Source organism: Vespula vulgaris, chromosome 1 (genome assembly GCF_905475345.1).
Source record: "Vespula vulgaris chromosome 1, iyVesVulg1.1, whole genome shotgun sequence".
Classification (NCBI taxonomy): Eukaryota; Metazoa; Arthropoda; class Insecta; order Hymenoptera; family Vespidae; genus Vespula; species Vespula vulgaris.
The window spans coordinates 16,241,041-16,258,540 of record NC_066586.1 but is presented as its reverse complement, the minus strand read 5'-3'; the positions used below and the strand labels follow the sequence as shown (position 1 = coordinate 16,258,540).

Sequence of the window (17,500 nt, the reverse complement as noted above, 5' to 3'; positions counted from 1 at the left end):
AATATTTGTACAGAAGATGGTGATCGTACGTATTATTTTCTTTACAAATTTTTCTCTCTTTCAACCTTCGTAGTAGGACTTTAACCTGCCGTATATACATGTCATACTACAAATAAATCTTATCGACATTAAACGAGAAGGTTCTTAAGAACATTCGGTTAAAGAACGTTATATATCATTCTTTGTGCAGTCATAGCTGGCACGCATTAGATCTTGAAAACACAAAGGGATTATATTATTATCTCTGTTTTACGTATTTTTCGTGTGCCATGAGTGCTTTTTAGAGAAACGCTTATTTCATAAGTTACAACAATGGCGTTATCCGCCTACTATTCGTAATTCTGGAAAATTAACACGTGACCCGCGTCACGAGCATTACTCAACGTAATGTCCGTTAATTCCGAACACCGGTGGAACGGCACGGATCAACCGCAATATTCTAGTACTCGATTAAGGACATTTAACCTCTGAAATTGAGCGGAAAATGACTCTCTCTCTCTCTCTCTCTCTCTCTCTCTCTCTCTCTCTCTCTCTCTCTCTTTCTCTTTCTCTTTGTCTTTGTCTTTGTCTTTCTCCACTTCTTTCAAGAAAACTAAACGACGTAATCTACGACTAGATTTGAATTTACATGAACACTGCCTACGTAAACCGAGTTTCATATTAATCGACATAATTTCGTACATTTTTACAGAATTTTTTCGAGCGACACGTGCGAGAAGAAGAATTTATACTCGTTTCTTATTACAAATAGAAACGATTTCTAATCTTTCTATTTCTTCTTTTCGACTTTGGAAAAGCAATATTGTTTATTCGTTCGTTCGTTAGTTCCTTCGTTCGTCGTGGCGTCGAGAAGCGATCTGGAAAATTTTTTCACTTGCGGTGCAACGCCTGTGTGACGTTTATTTAACGAGGCTTCGGCTCGGCTCGGCTCGGTTATCTCGCTATACGCAATTAGAGTAACGGGGACTTGCATAATACCATCTCCTCGACACGAGACTCTCGCGCGAAAACAAACTTGCTTTATTTTTCTTTCTTTTTTTTTCTCCGTCGTTCGTAACGTCTGGTTGTGTAGTTATTCGATGAGATGAGAGTAGAGAACAAAATAAAAAAAAATAATAATAATAACAACAGTAAAAGTAATAATAATAGTAATAAAAGAAACATGTATAAAAGATTGTGAGTTATACGAAAGTATAACAATGTCGTTTCGTTTTACTTTCGTTGGATTTAATTTTACGTATAACGCCGATGGAACTTTCTCGTTTGTGGGTTAAACGATTTTTCATGGAAATAATCGGTCGTTTCTCGTTAAATTTCTCTCTTTTCACTATCGACAGATGTATGCGTAACTTTTATCACGGTTTTACTAATGTTTACACATATAGGTAACAGACACAAACATGTTTAATAACTATCGTGAGAAACGAATAAACAGGTTAAGAAAAATGGCTGTCAATGCCGGTGATTTAAATTTTGTTTATCCGCTGAAAGAAGCGACGCTAATATATATATTTTTTCTATTTTTCCTCTCTTTTTTATTACAGTATAAAAGATTTCGTCGGATTTGTATTTCAATCAGCATAATTGAGGAAAACCAGAGATATAAAAGAGACTTTGATTTTTCTTGGAAAATAATGTTAAGTGTGAAAATAGAACAATATATATATATATATATATATATATATATATATATAGAGAGAGAGAGAGAGAGAGAGAGAGAGAGAGAGAGAGAGAGAGAGAGAGAGAGAGAGACGGTTAAGTCCTCGCATTCTCGGCAACGCCATTGGTCGTCGGCACAATTGCCGGTGCAGCTGTCTTAATCGACTTTAATTGCTTTGGAATATAAAGTCGTCGTCATTGTCTAGCTTCATACAAGCGACTGGACTCTGTTGTATGTCTTCGACTCGATAATAGGACGAAGAAATTTGTAATGTTCCACGACGAATGATTCATGAGATTTTACACTCTCTCTTTCGTTCTCTCTCTCTCCCCCCGTCATTTATGCTCGTATTCCAAACGTATTCGGGACGACGTTGTGCACGTGACTTGAAGTCGATCGCGAAGTGGTCGTCGATCTTCGTTTCTATTGATCGATTTCTTGCCATTATGTATTAGTAAAAAATATATAATATATATTTATTTATATATATATATAATATTATAAATAAATGTAATATTTATATATACATGTTATATATAATATATAATTATGTAAAAATAAATACAATATATATATGACTATATAATATATATATATATATATACACACACACACGTTAGACAAATGATACAGAAAGGGAAAGATGATAGAGCCGATTGACATAACCTAAAGTTTACGTTAGATTCGAAGGATCAGTAAAAAAAACGGTGGTAATGTTTCGTAGGACAAATAGTAGGTCGCGCTACTTGACCACCGCAAAGGGTCAACGTATGCGAGTTGTATAGTATAGACGAGCTTCCCTTCTACACACACACCCCCTTCTCCTCTACCCATCCGGTCCAGCAGCCCTCCTTCCGCCCACGGGGTCACGTCCTGCCGCCATCTCTCTCTCTATCTATCTATCTATCTATCTATCTATCTATCTCTCTATCTTCTTCTAATTCCACCGCTACAAGTTATTTTTCTTATTTGGGTGACTCCGAATGGAGAATGTAGACGGAAGAACCTTCTGCAAAAAAAAAACAAGAACTCGTTGAAACTAGTAATACGTGGAATCTTTCCTTTTCTTTCTTCTTTTTTATTTCTTTTTTTTCCACGAATTTTACCAAGACGAAAGAGAAATATGGACGACGACCACGTGATTCTTGTTCTTCTTCTTCTTCTTTCATCTCTTCTGAAAATATATATTCGACAACAAAATGGGATTCGACAAAAAGGAAATCATCTTTGGCTTATACCGAAATGATTCCATTCTGTTACCATCGAAACGATTTGGAGATTCTTTTTAATCTGCACGCAAGTCGATATTATTCCTTGCGAGCGTTCTAGATTCTTAAGTAATCCAAACATTCGACTGCCATTTTCGCTCCCTTCTTTTGACGTCACACTGTGGCTCGTAAAAATAGCGAAACGATCTCTCTCTTTCTCTCTCTCTCTCTCTCTCTCTCTCTCTCTCTCTCTCTCTCTCTCTCTCTCTCTCTCTCTCTTTCTATTCGTGATCTTAATTTCTTAACGGTCTTAATCGCGGTCTTGTATACGCGCAATGGAACGCATTTCCTCCGCAGATCGAAGATGCGCCTTTCTCCTTTCCCTTTCTTCCCCTCCTCTCTCTCTTTATCTCTATCTCTATCTCTATCTTTTTTTTTTACATTATCGATTCCGCTCAGATTCTGCGGATGCATTCGTCGCGGGAGATTCAAAAGAGAAATGAAATCTTTAATATATTTTACAATAATAATAATTATTTTTATATTTATTATCATCATTATCATCATCATCATTATATCAATAATAATAATAATTATTATTATTATTATTATTATTATTATTATTATCATCATCATCATCATCATCATCATCAATTCCGGCTTGAATTTCGAATATAGCCGCGAAAAGAAAGCGTTTCGATTTTACGTAGCTGACGTCACGAGCCTACTTATGACGTCATTCACCTGCCACCGGGTGCTCCACCCGATTCCACCAACGGTGTCGCCACCATTTCCACCATGTTTTTTCCTTTTTCTTCTTCCTTTTCGAGGTACGTTGCATGCTTCCATTGTTTTTTTCTTCTATTCTCTTCTTCCTTTTTTCTCCCTTTTATTCCCTTTTTTTCTTTTTTCTTCCAACAACGTCGATGCACGCAAATATAGGCACTGAGATATTATCTGGAATATAACCTAAAAATGAAACGTCCAACGAATCAACGAAAGCTGTTTTTTTTTCATCATAATACTGATGAGATAATAGGTAATGGTGTTTGTAAAACTGTTGTTCGAAAAGATCGACTTTCTTTATAAATTTCGAGGTTAAAAACGTTCGAGGAAACCTCTCTCTCTCTCTCTCCTCTTTCTTTTCTACGAAACTCGTTAACGTCCTTATTTTTATACGCTATCAATGATTTTAATGTTTCCTGTTTTAAAGTTATTGTAAACTAAACGAATGTAGGAGACTAGTTCGCGAACGTTATCGAGCTCACATTGCCTCGTTTCTTTCTTTCGTCCTGCGTCGGATTGTTGCGTTTGATTCTTTTTCGAAAGCATTCGACGACGATTAAGAGAAGCCAAAAGAAAAGAAGAAAAAGAAGGAACCTTGGGTTACAGTTTCCAAACTAACGATCGGATCTCCTTCTCTCTTTCTGGATCGATCGATCGGCTCGTTTGCCGTGCGTCAAGTCTTATTTTAAACTCGCAACACGTTCTTTGTGAAGAGGGTACTCTATTCCGAGAGATGCCGTGCCGAAAGTAGAATACTTTGCGTTGAAAATATTGTTTCTGCGTGTCGCGTCAAATCTTACTGGATATCGCTGTTATACATCATGTATCATACACATATACATACGACGATACGTCATATATCATCCAAATATAAATACGACGATACATGTATCATAACCATACTGGCATTATACCGACATATATCATAACCATGCACATGCGCATACGATGGTCATGTATCATAACTATGGGCATATATATGAGATGATATATGTATCACGCATATCAGGCGTACATACGTCCATCATAACCATGCACATATACATCTTTCGTATATACATACATATATATGATACTATACAAATATCATACGTGAATATATATATCATAATAGTATATACGTACGATGATAATTGTCCATTCACATATTATATATACATTGTTTAGCATGTATGTATATGTACACACATATATATATGATGCGTATGTATACATATTTATAATACGTAGTCAATTAATAATCCTATAGTTGCTTATATTACGTACACAACGCAACCCTGGTCTCCCTCTCTTTCTCTCTCTCTCTCTCTCTCCCTCTCGGGCGTGTCTGTTGTTATTTTTTCATTATTTTGCGCTCGTATCGCGTTGGTTTCCCTTCTTTCTTCCCTTCCGCTCTTTCTCGCTCTCTGTTTCTCCCTCGCTTTCGACGTGTACACTGTTCGCGTAAATGGAACGAGCGTCGCTTTCGTCGTAGCAGTCGGTGGTTCTCTTATTAGCTCGAGTTGAGGACGCTCGTCGCGTAGAGAGAATACGATTCCGATGAGACACTTCGCGTCCCGTTGAGTTGCGTTGCACCTAAAAGACACGCACACGTATACATAGCCATACGCGTGCGCGCACGCACTGCCGATCCTTCTCTGACTCTATGCGTGAAAAAAAAAGTAGGTCGTGTCTTTCTCTTTTTCTTTTTTTTTTCCTGTTTCTCTCTAATACCATTGTACTATTGTCATTTTTCTTTCTATTTCTAAGCGTTCGAAAGGAAAGAAAAATTTATATGTGCGTGTATCATAATTGGATGATTTCGAGAAAAATATTTGAAAAAATATTGACAGGATATGTGTGAGTGTCTGTGTGTGTAGAATAAAAAAAGAATTAATAAAGTATCTCATTGGTAATACAAAAAGTAGAGTGGTTTTGGAAGTAAAGAGGTAACAGGTTGGATAACGATCGGATATCAACACATCATCCATGTGTTTTTGGCAACGTTCTCGAATAAAGAGAAGTGGTAATAGTAGAGTAGTGATGTGGTATGGTAATGGAAGTCAGTGGTGTGGTATAATCGTGTTCCCTTGGCAGGTGTGTAAGCTTACAGAACCAGACAACGCACGTTTCTCCTCAACCGTCCCTCGAAACGTGCTTCTTTTCTTTTCTTTTCTTTTTTCTTTTTTTTTTTCAAATACCGCTTCCCTTCTTTCTTTCCTTCCCTATACAACCCTAAAGAAACCGTTGCGTTTTGCCAGGGACTCGATCCCAAGGACGTTCTTGTTCTTCCTAGCTTTGTGCCAATCCCGCGTTCTTCTGCATCGTCGAGTCGTAAAGCGATTGGTTGATGCGGGGTGTGGAACGCTAGAAGAGTGAAGGGGGAGGGGGAAGAAGGATCGTATTGGACGTTGACCCGGCAACGGCTCAACTGTTGCTCCCATTCGCGCATCCGGGAGTCTACGACGACGACGATGACGACGACGACGACGACGACGACGATGATGATGATGTTGATGTTGATGAAGAGGGATACCTCTTTAGGGATATTCCAATATTAAAAGCTGATATTTTCTTTCGTTTCAACTGTCAAATCAATTGGAATATTCTCTAGTAGTTGTACCTCTCGATTTGATCTCTCAAATTATTGTTATCATTCGCTGATAGAAAAGTACAAGATGATGACGATGACGATGACGATGACGATGACGATGACGATGACGAAGGATGCTCTTTTATAAATTGCATGATCGATCGGATTTTCATTGTAATACCTTTTACAAGAGGGGAAAAAATTTAGGCTATATGTTACTGCGAGAGTGAGAGTGAGACTGACAGATAGGGGGAGGGAGAAGGAGAGAGAGAGAGAGAGAGAGAGAGAGAGAGAGAGAGAGAGAGAGAGAGCACGTTGACCAAGCCTCTCCACGACGATCGAACAAGTCGTTAATCAACCGAACACGCACCTTGTTCTTTGAGCACCCTCTGTCTATGTTGGTGCAGCCAATCGAGAACGCTATTAGCGGTTCCGTTCGTGGTCATGTTCAGGCCGGCTCGAATAAAGCGAAAGCCCGTTATGTAAAAAGAAAAAAAAAGAAAGAAGAAAAAGAAAAAATTAAAAAAAGAATAAAAAGTGAAAAAGAATAATAGGAAAGAAAAAAGAGAAAAAAAAGTAGTAGTTTCATAGAATTGCTCGGTACCGAAGTCTAATAGACGCGTGGTGGACAACAAGTGCTTCGACAAAGTCCTCACGTAAATGTACACGATTTTGGGGGGAGGGGGAGACGAAGTAAAAGCGATCGTTTTCACGGTCCACCTTCTCGGAATTCTGGATCTTGGACGATTGCCAGACTTCTTCGTAGATATAATTTTCCAAAGCGTGGATATGTAATCTTGCGCGCTTATAGTCGCGTCTATAAATAAAAATTCGTTCGAAGTCGTTCTTCAGAGTCGCGTTCGAACTTTTATATTCTCACGACTTCGCGATCGTCCGCGTTTGTATAAACGAAAGGATAAGTCAATTATAAAATCAAAATTGAAAATCGAATGTTTCTTAAGAGTCACGCCTCTAACGATATATACACACATATATATAGATATATACATATGCATACGTAGATACATACATACATACCATTAACGTTTTCACAAGAGGACAAAGAAGATAAGAGAGAAATGTGGGTCGTCCGAGATGGACCGTAAGCACGGTCGATTTTATTTCAAACGCGATCCATAGCGTTTGATGTATCACACTATCGTTCTATCGTATTTCGATTTCTTGAAATAATAATAAGTACGATTATATTTCATGGCAAGTATTAATCTTAAAGTCGGTCTTCAAAGAAAGACGTGTCCTTTTTCTTTCTTTCCTTTATTCATCGATATATTATTCTTGTAACTCGATCAATTTTTGTATCTTGATCGTTTAAAATAACATATAAAAGTAAAGAAAAAGAGAAAGGGAAGAGAGAAAAAGAGGTGGAGAGAAATAAAAAAAAATAGTTCGATATATCGGAATAAAAGGACGTCGTGTAGTTGTGGAAAAAGGGAAAGAAATCATCGGATCATTTGTCAAATGCACGAGACGAGAAGTCGGGTGGCGTGCGCGAACGGCAACCTGTCATGCAAGAAACGAGCGAACGAGCGAAGCGCCCTCTCGAAGCCGGTAGTCGTGTCGATAAGCATGCGTGGTGGCGCCACTGATGCTATCTCCCTTTCTCTCTCTGTCTGGCGCGCGCAACCCCTTCCCCTCTTTCGCCCTTTACCACGGCGCGGCGTGTTCTTCGTCCACCCGGCCGGCCTTCTCTCTCTTTCTCTCTCTCTTTCTCTCTTTCTCACATACACTCTCTCTTCTTTCTCTTTCTCTCTCTCTCTCTCTAAACCACATCCTCTCTGGGTGTGGTTCGAGAACGCGATAGTCGAAGCTTCTTTCTATTTTTTCTTTTTTTCTTTTTTCTTTCCAACTCGTATGACATTTACTATCGTTTCTTTATCGTCTACTCTTTGTTTAATAGCGTATTTAATTCGTCGATTAAAACATATATTACGTCTCTCTCTTTCTCTCTTTCTTTTTGTCTTTCTCTTAATCACTTTCTCTCTTACACGTACACGTACTACAAGATTTATTTACGTACTACTCATTCACTCTCCATCTCTCTTGCTTTCATACGATTGTCTGTGGAGTGTTTTTACGAAAGAAGATAGGTAGATAGAGAGATAGATAGATAGATAGATGGATAGATAGATGGATAGTTATATATATAGGTACATAGATAGATAGATATATAGGTAGATAGAAAGATGGATGGATGAATAGATAGTTGGATAAACAGAGAGGAGCGCGTGAGCGAGCGAGCGAGCAAGAGAGAGGGAGGAAGAGAGAGAGAGAGAGAGTTGCGAGGGTGTAGGGAGGGTTGAGAGAGCGGGGCAAGAAGACGACGTCGGTCGGTCGTTCATCGATTCGTCGCTCTCCCACGGTGATGATGGTATAGTGGTGTGGTGTGTTGTGCGGTGCGGTGTGGTGCGATATGGTGTTCCGTTCTGTTCTGTTCTATTTTGTTTTGTTCTGTTCCGTGAACGGAACATTGAAAAAAAAACTTTTCTCGCAGCAACAAGAGCGGAGTAGTAGCTTGTCCGTTCCGGCACGCGTTCGTTAGAAGAGTGTTTAGCCAGTCGCACCTTGTTCCGTCGAAGTGGAAGTCGAAGTCGAGTTAAGAGTGAGATAGCAAGAGAGAAAGAGAAAGAGAAAGAGAAAGAGAAAATTCTCGGTTTTTTATACCGGTCGTTGCAAGAAGCTTAACGGCGCGAGAAAAGAGGGGGTTGAGAGGTTAGGGGTGGGGACGAGTATAGGGGTGGTCGCGGTGGTAAGAGCAGGGGCAAAAAAAAAAGAAAAAGAAAAAATATACGGTGGAGAAGTAGAAGGAGGAGGAGGAGGAGAAGTACTTCTCGCGCAAGGAACACTTCCTCCTCTCTTCGCTTCCGTGACTCCTTCGGATGATAGAGAGCGCAACCTGGCGCCGAACGACGCAAATATTTTCCACGGTATCGCTTCTCGCTCCTCTTCCTCTTTCTCCTCCATTTTCCTCCCCTTCCTTCTCCTCCTCGTTCTCCTTCTCTTCCTTCTTCTCCTTCTCCTTCTCCTCCTTTTTCTCCTCCTCCTCCTCCTCCTCCTACTACTCCTGCTCCTCTTCTTCCGCTTCATCCTCCTTCGATGGTTTCGTACGTCGCACTCGTCGCGGAGGTTATGTTCGTGCTAGCTCGATGACGCTCTGACAGGAGTGGATGAGGGAAGGCGAGTGTAAGTTCGATAAGTCACATTCTCTTTTCGGCCATTTCTCTCTTTCTCTCTTTTTTTTTTTTCATTTACTTTCCTTTTTTTTTCTTTTTTTTCTTTTTCCCATTCTCTCTTTCTCCCTCTTCCACATCTTTCCGTCTCTCTATTTTCTCATTTTCTCTCTCTCTCGTTCTCCCTTTTCCGGCTTTGTTTTTTAATTAGTGATACAAGAAGGATAACACATAGTGTTTCTCCGATCGATCGATTTCGTATTCCTTCCCGAAAATAAATTCTGGTGCAAACGTCATGAAAAGGGTCATTGTGCCAAAGTGAATCCAAGAAAGAGATATATAGTGCCTTTTATTTCTCTCTCTCTCTCTTTTTTCTTCTTTTTATTTTTTATTTGTTCTATTCTTTTTTCTTTTCTGCGAATATCTGTGACGTTAAATATGGGAGTTCCTCTGTTGTTCGTCGAGAACGCGTCGGGAAAAGAAGATGGGAATATCGATAATCGATTGTGCCAGCTAACTATTACTTGAATTAAGATCGAATCGGCTATATTTCTTCCCTTCTCTCTCTCTCTCTCTCTCTCTCTCTCTCTGTTTCTCTCTTCGATCCAGTCGTCGTCAGTCGGTCGATTGATTTAAACAAATTTAAATGTGCTCATTTGACTATTATTCCAAACCATCGTCAGACGAAAGTCGAACGAGACGTTCAATTTCTTTTTCTTATTCTTTTTCTTTCCTCCGTCTAAAGTGAAAAAAGAAATCGAACGAGGCGTTGAATTTCTTTTCTTTCTTTCTTTCTTCACCTTTTTCCCCCTCCTCATCTAAAGCGAGAATGAAAAAGAAAAAGAGAGATGGAACTGTGTACTCTCCATTCGTTTCTTCAGTTTATTTCTCGTGATTCCAGGAGATACTGATGTTAGAAAAAAAAAATGGAGATACAATCGAGCGAGTGACGAGTGACGAACGGCGAGAGAAAAAAGAGAGGGAGGAAGAGGGAGCAAGAGGGAGGAGGAGGAGAAGGAGGAGGAGTTTCGTTTCGTTTCGAAATACGAGATAGATAGAAATTCTCATCGAAAGAAATCGCTCGGTTTCATCTCCATTTCCGCAAGGATGTTTAGGGCGCATGCGCCAAAACTATTTCGCCGGCTCCGGAAAATGAGAACACCTTGCGTTGGATCGACAACCCCCGGTTTCCCCGGGTTGCGAGACCTTTTGGAGGTGAAGGACGCTCGTTGCCACCGTTCCTTCCCTCTTTCGTGCCAAAGCACGAAATTTTCGAGAAAATTTTATTATAGTTCGTTTTTTTTGTTTTCATTTTTGTTTGTTAATATACATATTTTCACCCTCCTTTTTTTTCCTTTTTTTTCGTTTTCGATTTTGTTCAATTTTTTTCATTCATTTTATCCTTCCTCTTCTACTGATGTACGTACGTCGAAAGAGATTCTTATCGATTTAAGAAGCAGCCCTGGTTATCCTTCATGGGGATGATTATTATAATAATAATACAAAAATTGTATCGACGGAAAAGAAAAAGTAACGATTGCTCTAACAAAATGTATTTTTATTTATTTTTTATCAAAAAGAATCGTATAGGGACGTAAAGTTAAAAAAAAAAGAAAATAAAGAAAGAACTGAATAATAATCCATAAAATGTGTGACTCCTCTCTAGCATGATTCGTAAGACTTCGTAGAATTCGATTGATTCGTATACAATTTTTCTTCGATGATAGTGGGTCGAAACTCACCAGAATCATATCCGGTTTTTCTTTCTTTTTAAAGTTCAGTTCGGTATTGAAAATTGGCATCTAGTAGATCTCGGGGATCGAATTCGATCATCGTCGAAAGAAAAGAAAAGAAAAGAAGAGAAAAAAAAACAGAAAAGAGAGAAACGATAATCCGATGGTTGTAGGCGGAAGGAAGAAGAAGGAGGAGGGAAAGGAAGGGTTGGGAGGGAGGAGATATCGGTGGAAAAGCCGCGATAAAAAAAAAGAAGGCTGGTCTTTATCTCGAGCAAGAACGTTTATCTGGTATTTGCGAAAGACGTCCCTTATCGTGCGATTTCTAACTAATCGACGTTCGCTAGTACGTCTCGTACGAGCGTTCTATGCGAAAGGCGTTAAGTGGATAGGAATTGCATCGTGTCGTAAAGTGTGTAGATGGCATATGATGCGTCACGATGATATTAAAGTTGAAAGAGAGAGTAAGGAGGGAGAGAAAGAGAGAGAGAGAGAGAGAAGGAGCTAGCTGGGTAGTTTGCGTGGACACAATGAATAAGCAATACGATCATTTTCAGGGGTGGCAACGGTCTCGCTCGGAAGCGTCGAAGGTGGCGCGAGGGGTGGACGAGTCGGCGTTGGCCTGGCTCTGGTTCCGGTGGTAGCAGTAAAAGCAAGAAAAGCGGAAGCCGCGTTAGTAGTTGAGGCAAAAACTGTAGCAAGCTATTCTCGGCCAGAGGTAGCAGCAACAGCAACAGCAGCAGCAGCAGAAGCAGAAGCAGTAATAACAGGAGTATTACTCGTGGAAAGGCTACTAGGAGTCGGCGGACTGGGAACGCTGAACGTTCAAGAAGAGAGTCATCGTCGCAAGAAGGGACCTTCCTCGTCTTCTTCTTCTTCTTCTATTTTTTCTCTTCTTTTCCTTGCCCTTGTTTTCTTACCTTTTCACCTACCTCCACTTTCTCCTCCAACTCCGCTTCCACCTGCTCCTCCACCTCCTCCACCACCGCCTCTACCTCCTGTTACACCACCTCGCACCTCCAACGTTCAACGTAAAAAGCTTCACGGCGAGTTTCGAACTTCTTTCGAAGACGAACCAACACCGACGACGTGACACCGGCGTAAAGTCGGGCCAACGAGGCCCCCCCTCCCCCTCCCTCGTCGGAAGACAAGCAAATTCGCGCGCCAAACGAGACAGTTAACTATCTGCTCTCGCTTATTCTACATCCATCTTCCAAATACAACGGACGTATTCTGACCCTCTTAAACGGACTATCGAGAAGTACAGAAAATCGCAAACACGACGGGCACCATGAACGAGCTCGACAGCCTTCGCCAGGAGGCGGAGACCCTCAAGAATGCTATTCGAGTAAGTTCCCCGATATGTTCCCCCCAATCTTGTTTCTTTTTGTTGTTTTCCTTTTTTCGTTTCTCTACTTTTTTCCCTCCCGTTCGCTTCCTGTAATGATCCTCCTTAACCGTCCTCGAAAGTCGTCTAACGCTATTGACAACGTTGATGATCATGCTGGGAGAAGATTGCAGACCTAAAGAGATGCTGCTATCAATCAAATTCGAATCTTCCTAAAGCTTGTTTGTCTTCGATATCACCAAAGTAAGTTATCCCTATCGAATAATTTCTGGATATTTTTAGATATCGTCGTATTAACTTACTCTAGGCTTATTTTATCTTTAATTGGCCGACCTTAATACTTGGACTATCTAGAAAGAAGAATAAAAATATCTTCGGACAGGAGAAGAAAAAAAAAATGACGTCGAAAATTTTGGAAGACTTTAACTAATAAAGAGAAGAAGGAATGACTTCGTTCTTTAACGAATTATCAATGTTTTTCTATTTATCGGCAAAAGAATTTCTGCAAATTTATTTATTATCTCTCTTTTTCTTTTTCTTTTTTTTTTTGTTTCCATACACTCGTCATTGGATCACAAGACTCTCTTGCTGCTGTGCTCTGCTCTGTTCTGTTCTACTCTGATCTGTTCCGTTCTGTCCTGTTCTGATCTGCTCTACTCTATTCTGCTTTCCGACGACGAAGACAAAGCAACAGTTCTACGTGCAACAGCGCTGCATTGTTTTAAAAGATAAAAGTCTCGGGCATCTCTCGGGCGAAGTGCACTTGCCGCTAAACACGGTCTTGACCCCCCCATTCATCCCGTAACGAGTCACCGACTCCTTCTCTTTTTTTCTTCTCTCCTTCCATCCTTTTCAATCACGTAAATACATATTTATTTATTTACACTTATCTCTGTTATCTAACGTCATTTACACGATAATTGTTAAGCCGAAAGATTAACAGGAGACTCTCGAGGAGTCTTTAAATTGCATTTTCCATCGATAATCTTTTTATTTTTGTATTGACCGGTCTTTCTTTTCTATTTATGCAATTTTATTGGTATATTCGTTGATTAGAATAACCAAAGACAGAGAAGAAGGAAAGAGAGAGAGAGAGAGAGAGAGAGTGTGTGTTTACGTGTGTATTTGTAGAGAGTAGTTTAGATAGGGGGTGGTGGAAGTAGCGTAATAACGGAAGCACGGCTCCTAAGCGGAGAAAATCTTGAGACATAGCGTGCACAGTGGAGCTTTCTATATGGGGTGGTAGGTAGTAGTGGTGGTGGTGGTGGTAGTACAGTGGTGGTGTTGGTGATGATGTGGTAGTGGTGGAGACACGCTAGTCACTAGCCGTGGAGTCGTGTGGTGGTGGTAGGGCGCGGCATGGCCATCGCTTCTCTGATCAATACGCCACCATCCCTCTCTCTTTCTCTCTCTCTGTCTCTATGTATTCTATCTTTCTCGCTCGCTCTTCGTCTTGTTTCTCCTATTCTCATATGTATGTATGTACGTATGTACGTAGGTAGATAGGACTCATCATTTTTTGATCAAGAATATCGATTCGTTCGTTAAAAATCATTAGCATCGAAGATTCCCTCCCTTATTTTTTTCTTTCCTGTATTAAAAGACCGTGTACGTTTTCTTAAATGACCATTTCTTCCAACGAATTAATTCGTTTCAAAATTTATTGTCTCTCCTATTTTTTCGTAGGATGCAAGAAAGGCTGCATGCGACACGAGCTTGGACCAAGCGACGGCCGGCTTGGAACCAATCGGTCGAATACAAATGCGTACGAGACGTACTTTGCGAGGTCACTTGGCCAAAATCTATGCTATGCATTGGGGAAGCGATTCCAGGTACGATCAGAATGATCGATCGAGAACCTTGTCTTTCTCTACTTGATCGAAGAAATCGTTCTGTTGTTGATTATTTTTCTCTTCTTTCCTTCCCCTTTGATCCTGTTCTAAATCGAGGTTTGACTCGCAGGAACCTAGTCTCTGCCTCGCAAGACGGCAAGCTGATCGTTTGGGACAGTTACACGACCAACAAGGTACATGCCATCCCTCTACGTTCCTCGTGGGTGATGACCTGCGCGTATGCACCGTCGGGTAGTTACGTGGCTTGCGGTGGCCTGGACAACATATGTTCCATTTATAGCCTTAAAACAAGAGAAGGAAATGTACGGGTCAGCAGAGAATTACCAGGACATACCGGATACTTGTCCTGTTGTCGATTTTACGACGACAACCAAATCGTCACTAGCTCGGGTGACATGACCTGGTAAGAGATCCTTGAAAACGGACTACTCCGATTATAATCACAGATATAAGAATATAATATTCAGATTTTTCTCTCTTGTGGCATCGTTCGAACGAAGTTTGTTGGATATATAAATTATAGAAACTTGGACGAATATGTATGTCCTAATTACGAATTTGAGCACACCTTCTCGAACTTTTGATTCAGTGCTCTGTGGGACATCGAGACCGGTCAACAATGCACTTCGTTCATCGGGCACACAGGAGACGTAATGTCCCTCTCGCTGGCTCCCGATACACGCACCTTCGTTTCCGGTGCGTGCGATGCTAGCGCAAAACTTTGGGATATTCGTGAAGGGTCTTGCAAGCAGACTTTCCCTGGACACGAGAGTGACATAAATGCCGTTACGGTAAAACATATATATATACATAAATATATATATATTTTTGTTGTTGTTGTTGTTGTTGTTGTTGTTGTTGGAAAACCAATCGTCGTATCAATGCTAACGTTGTCGCGGGTTTAAGGATTTCTTCGGGAAAAAAATAAATCAACGACAAGGCCGATGAACGATGTTGTACTTCATTCTTTGTCATTCGTTAAAACATTAATATCTGTATACAGTTCTTCCCCAACGGATATGCTTTCGCGACGGGTTCGGATGACGCTACTTGCAGACTCTTTGACATTAGAGCGGATCAAGAACTGGCGATGTATAGCCACGACAATATTATTTGCGGTATTACGAGTGTAGCTTTCAGCAAGAGCGGTAGATTGTTGTTAGCTGGCTACGACGACTTCAATTGCAACGTGTGGGATTCCATGAAAGCCGAGCGAGCTGGTACGTTGTTCTCTTATCATTTATCACAAAACTGTTTGTACTTTCGTTTTTTTTTTTTTTTAAAGGGAGAGAAGAATTTTTGATTAGGGCCTTCTCTCTGTTATTTCTTCTTTTCTTCTCTCATAGAGTTTCCTATTTACCTAGATATGTTTTTTAAACTTCTAGATATTTTATGTTTGATGATTCTCGTACGGATTAGCTTGATCCTTTCCTCTCCCTATTATCTTTCAAGTTAAACACGAAAAATAAATTGAAGAATCTAACTCCTTTCTTTAGGTATACTTGCCGGGCATGACAATCGCGTGTCTTGTCTTGGAGTGACGGAAGATGGTATGGCGGTAGCAACAGGCTCTTGGGATTCGTTCCTTCGCATTTGGAACTAACTTGGGGCTCCCCCCAAGACGTTCCTCCAAAGAACCAACTGCAGCCAGTCCGCGTACAGTATAAGCATCAGATACCACCATCTTATCACGGAGCAAGCCGGCGTGCCAGCAGTCGCGACATCATCGGTCAACGAACCACCGGGTACACCGGAGGTAAAGCTGATCAGAAATTTTGGATATCCGACGAGCAGCGGTAACGGAACCAAATGCAACAACAACAATAATAATAATAACAACAACAACAACAACAATAACAATAACAACAACCACAGTAACAACAATAATGGCACAAAGAAGAAGCACAAGAATTGCAGCAATAGCAGTAGCAGCAGCAGCAGCAGCAGCAACAGCAACAGTAGTAGCAGCAGCAGCAGCGACTCTAAGAACGTTTTGGGTTGTGGTGGTAAAAAAGACTACCGTAGACGCATAGTCGTCGACTTAACCTGGCGACGCGGCAAAGTCGGCGACAAGGTTACCCGCGAGTATCAACGCTTCTAAGTCAAACAATTATTATCGTTCGGATGCCGAATTTGAGATATAAATGAGAAGATAGAAGAAGAAGGGAGAAGAAGAAGAAGAAGAAGAAGAGAAAGAAGAGGAAGAAGAGAAAGAAAAGGAAGAGGAACAAAAAATGCAAAAAAAAAAGAAATGAGAAGAAATGAAAAAGAATAGCAAAGGAAGGAGGAAGAAGGAGGAGGAGGAGGAGGAGGGAAGAGGAGGAGGAAGGAAGGAAGCTTGAAGAAATAGAAAAGATGGGAAAACTGTATAAGATCGGTTTAATTAAGAGAGTTTGCGAAAGAGATAGTACGGGAAGTACCAAAAAAATAATAGTAATAATAATAAATAATAATAATAAATAATAAATAATAATGAGAAGAACAAACAAAGAAGAACATAAAAGACGGCCCTCGTCGAGTCGTCGTCGTCGTCGAAACTACTACTCTCGCCCTCGCTCGCGAGAACGCGTTGCTTCCTTGTTTCTTGGTTTCTTCCTTCTCAAAGGCGTTGCTCACGATGTTATTGAGATGATGCAAACCTTTGATACGAGGAGAGGCTTGCTCGAAAGGAAGCAGCATCAGCAGTTGACTCGGCTTGACGATCCTTTTGAAACAAGATTATAAAAGAAGAAGAAGAATGGATCGTCGACGAGATCTAGACATCGATGGTCGTCTATAGGAAGTGAAGAAGATAGAAGAGAAAGATGCAGAAAAAGATATACAAAAAGAACAGAGAAAAAGGAAAAAGACGAAGAAGAAAAAAGATGAAGAAGAGATGAAAATAATAATAATAAAAAAAAAAAGAACTTTTAAATAACCTGACCCGAACGTAAGGTTCCGAGCGTTCACTGCCGATAAAGACGCCGACGCGAGGCGCGACGAGCGAAGTAAATAAATAAATAAATAAATAAATAAATAAATAAATCGTCGCACTCTTGTGTGATTATTCGAACGAGAAGGAGGAGGAGGAAAAGAAGTAGAAGAAGAAAAAGGTACTGGCACGTAGAAAAAAAAAGTCAATGTACGGGAAGAGAGAGAGAAAGAGAGAGAAA

At 40.4% G+C, this 17,500-nt stretch overlaps 1 protein-coding gene and 1 long non-coding RNA gene across 3 annotated transcripts in view; both read left to right on the top strand.

The window, feature by feature from the left end:
- Positions 1–17,500, top strand: part of LOC127065723 (guanine nucleotide-binding protein G(I)/G(S)/G(T) subunit beta-1) — a 23,028-nt gene that overhangs the window by 1,786 nt on the left and 3,742 nt on the right. Inside the window, exons 1-7 of one of the 2 annotated variants that reach the window (XM_050998508.1) lie at positions 9,189–9,427; positions 11,705–12,495; positions 14,182–14,327; positions 14,458–14,751; positions 14,938–15,139; positions 15,352–15,568; positions 15,845–17,500. The exon at positions 15,845–17,500 is cut by the window's right edge and continues 3,742 nt beyond it. In XM_050998508.1, coding sequence (XP_050854465.1) covers positions 12,439–12,495; positions 14,182–14,327; positions 14,458–14,751; positions 14,938–15,139; positions 15,352–15,568; positions 15,845–15,951 — 1,023 coding nt within the window. In that variant the 5' untranslated portion in view covers positions 9,189–9,427; positions 11,705–12,438 and the 3' untranslated portion in view covers positions 15,952–17,500. Of the gene's footprint in view, positions 1–9,188; positions 9,428–11,704; positions 12,496–14,181; positions 14,328–14,457; positions 14,752–14,937; positions 15,140–15,351; positions 15,569–15,844 lie in introns of those variants that run through there. The other variant, XM_050998502.1, reaches the window with a different exon arrangement.
- Positions 12,502–12,962, top strand: LOC127065748 (uncharacterized). The gene is made up of 2 exons (XR_007782181.1): positions 12,502–12,738; positions 12,803–12,962. It is a non-coding gene; the product is annotated as an uncharacterized LOC127065748 (long non-coding RNA).